This window comes from Myotis brandtii, unplaced genomic scaffold, assembly GCF_000412655.1.
Source record: "Myotis brandtii unplaced genomic scaffold, ASM41265v1 scaffold357, whole genome shotgun sequence".
Classification (NCBI taxonomy): Eukaryota; Metazoa; Chordata; class Mammalia; order Chiroptera; family Vespertilionidae; genus Myotis; species Myotis brandtii.
In genome coordinates, this window is record NW_005363729.1 from 508,933 (window position 1) to 509,311 (window position 379).

The following is a 379-nucleotide window of genomic DNA, read 5'->3' on the forward strand; positions in this document are numbered from 1 at the left end:
CAAGCCCGGCCGCAAGACCAACCAGCTGCAGTACATGCAGAACGTGGTGGTGAAGACGCTGTGGAAGCACCAGTTCGCCTGGCCCTTCTACCAGCCCGTGGACGCCATCAAGCTGAACCTGCCCGGAGACGTCGAGACGGCTGGTGCTGGTGAGCCAGGCATGGCCCGTGCCTCCAGCGGGGGGACAGCTTAGAGCCCTTAGTGGCCAAGGAGAAGAGGGGCTACTTGGGGTACAGGGGAAGGGAGGGCGCTGCCCCCGGTGCAGGGAGAACCCGTGCCTCGTGGTGACAGGAGGGTCCAGGAGCGAAGGCCCCCCTATGTGCGCTCCGTCCCCCCCTCCCCCTGCTCTGTGCTCTCTGCTGAGCCGCCGGGGGCAGTT

General features: G+C 66.8%; 1 protein-coding gene across 1 annotated transcript in view; it reads left to right on the plus strand.

The window, feature by feature from the left end:
• The window catches only part of BRD3 (bromodomain containing 3), a 15,594-nt gene that overhangs the window by 1,281 nt on the left and 13,934 nt on the right, over positions 1-379 (plus strand). The window contains exon 2 of the mRNA XM_014544218.1: positions 5-124. Coding sequence (XP_014399704.1) covers positions 5-124 — 120 coding nt within the window. The remainder of the gene's footprint in view (positions 1-4; positions 125-379) is intronic.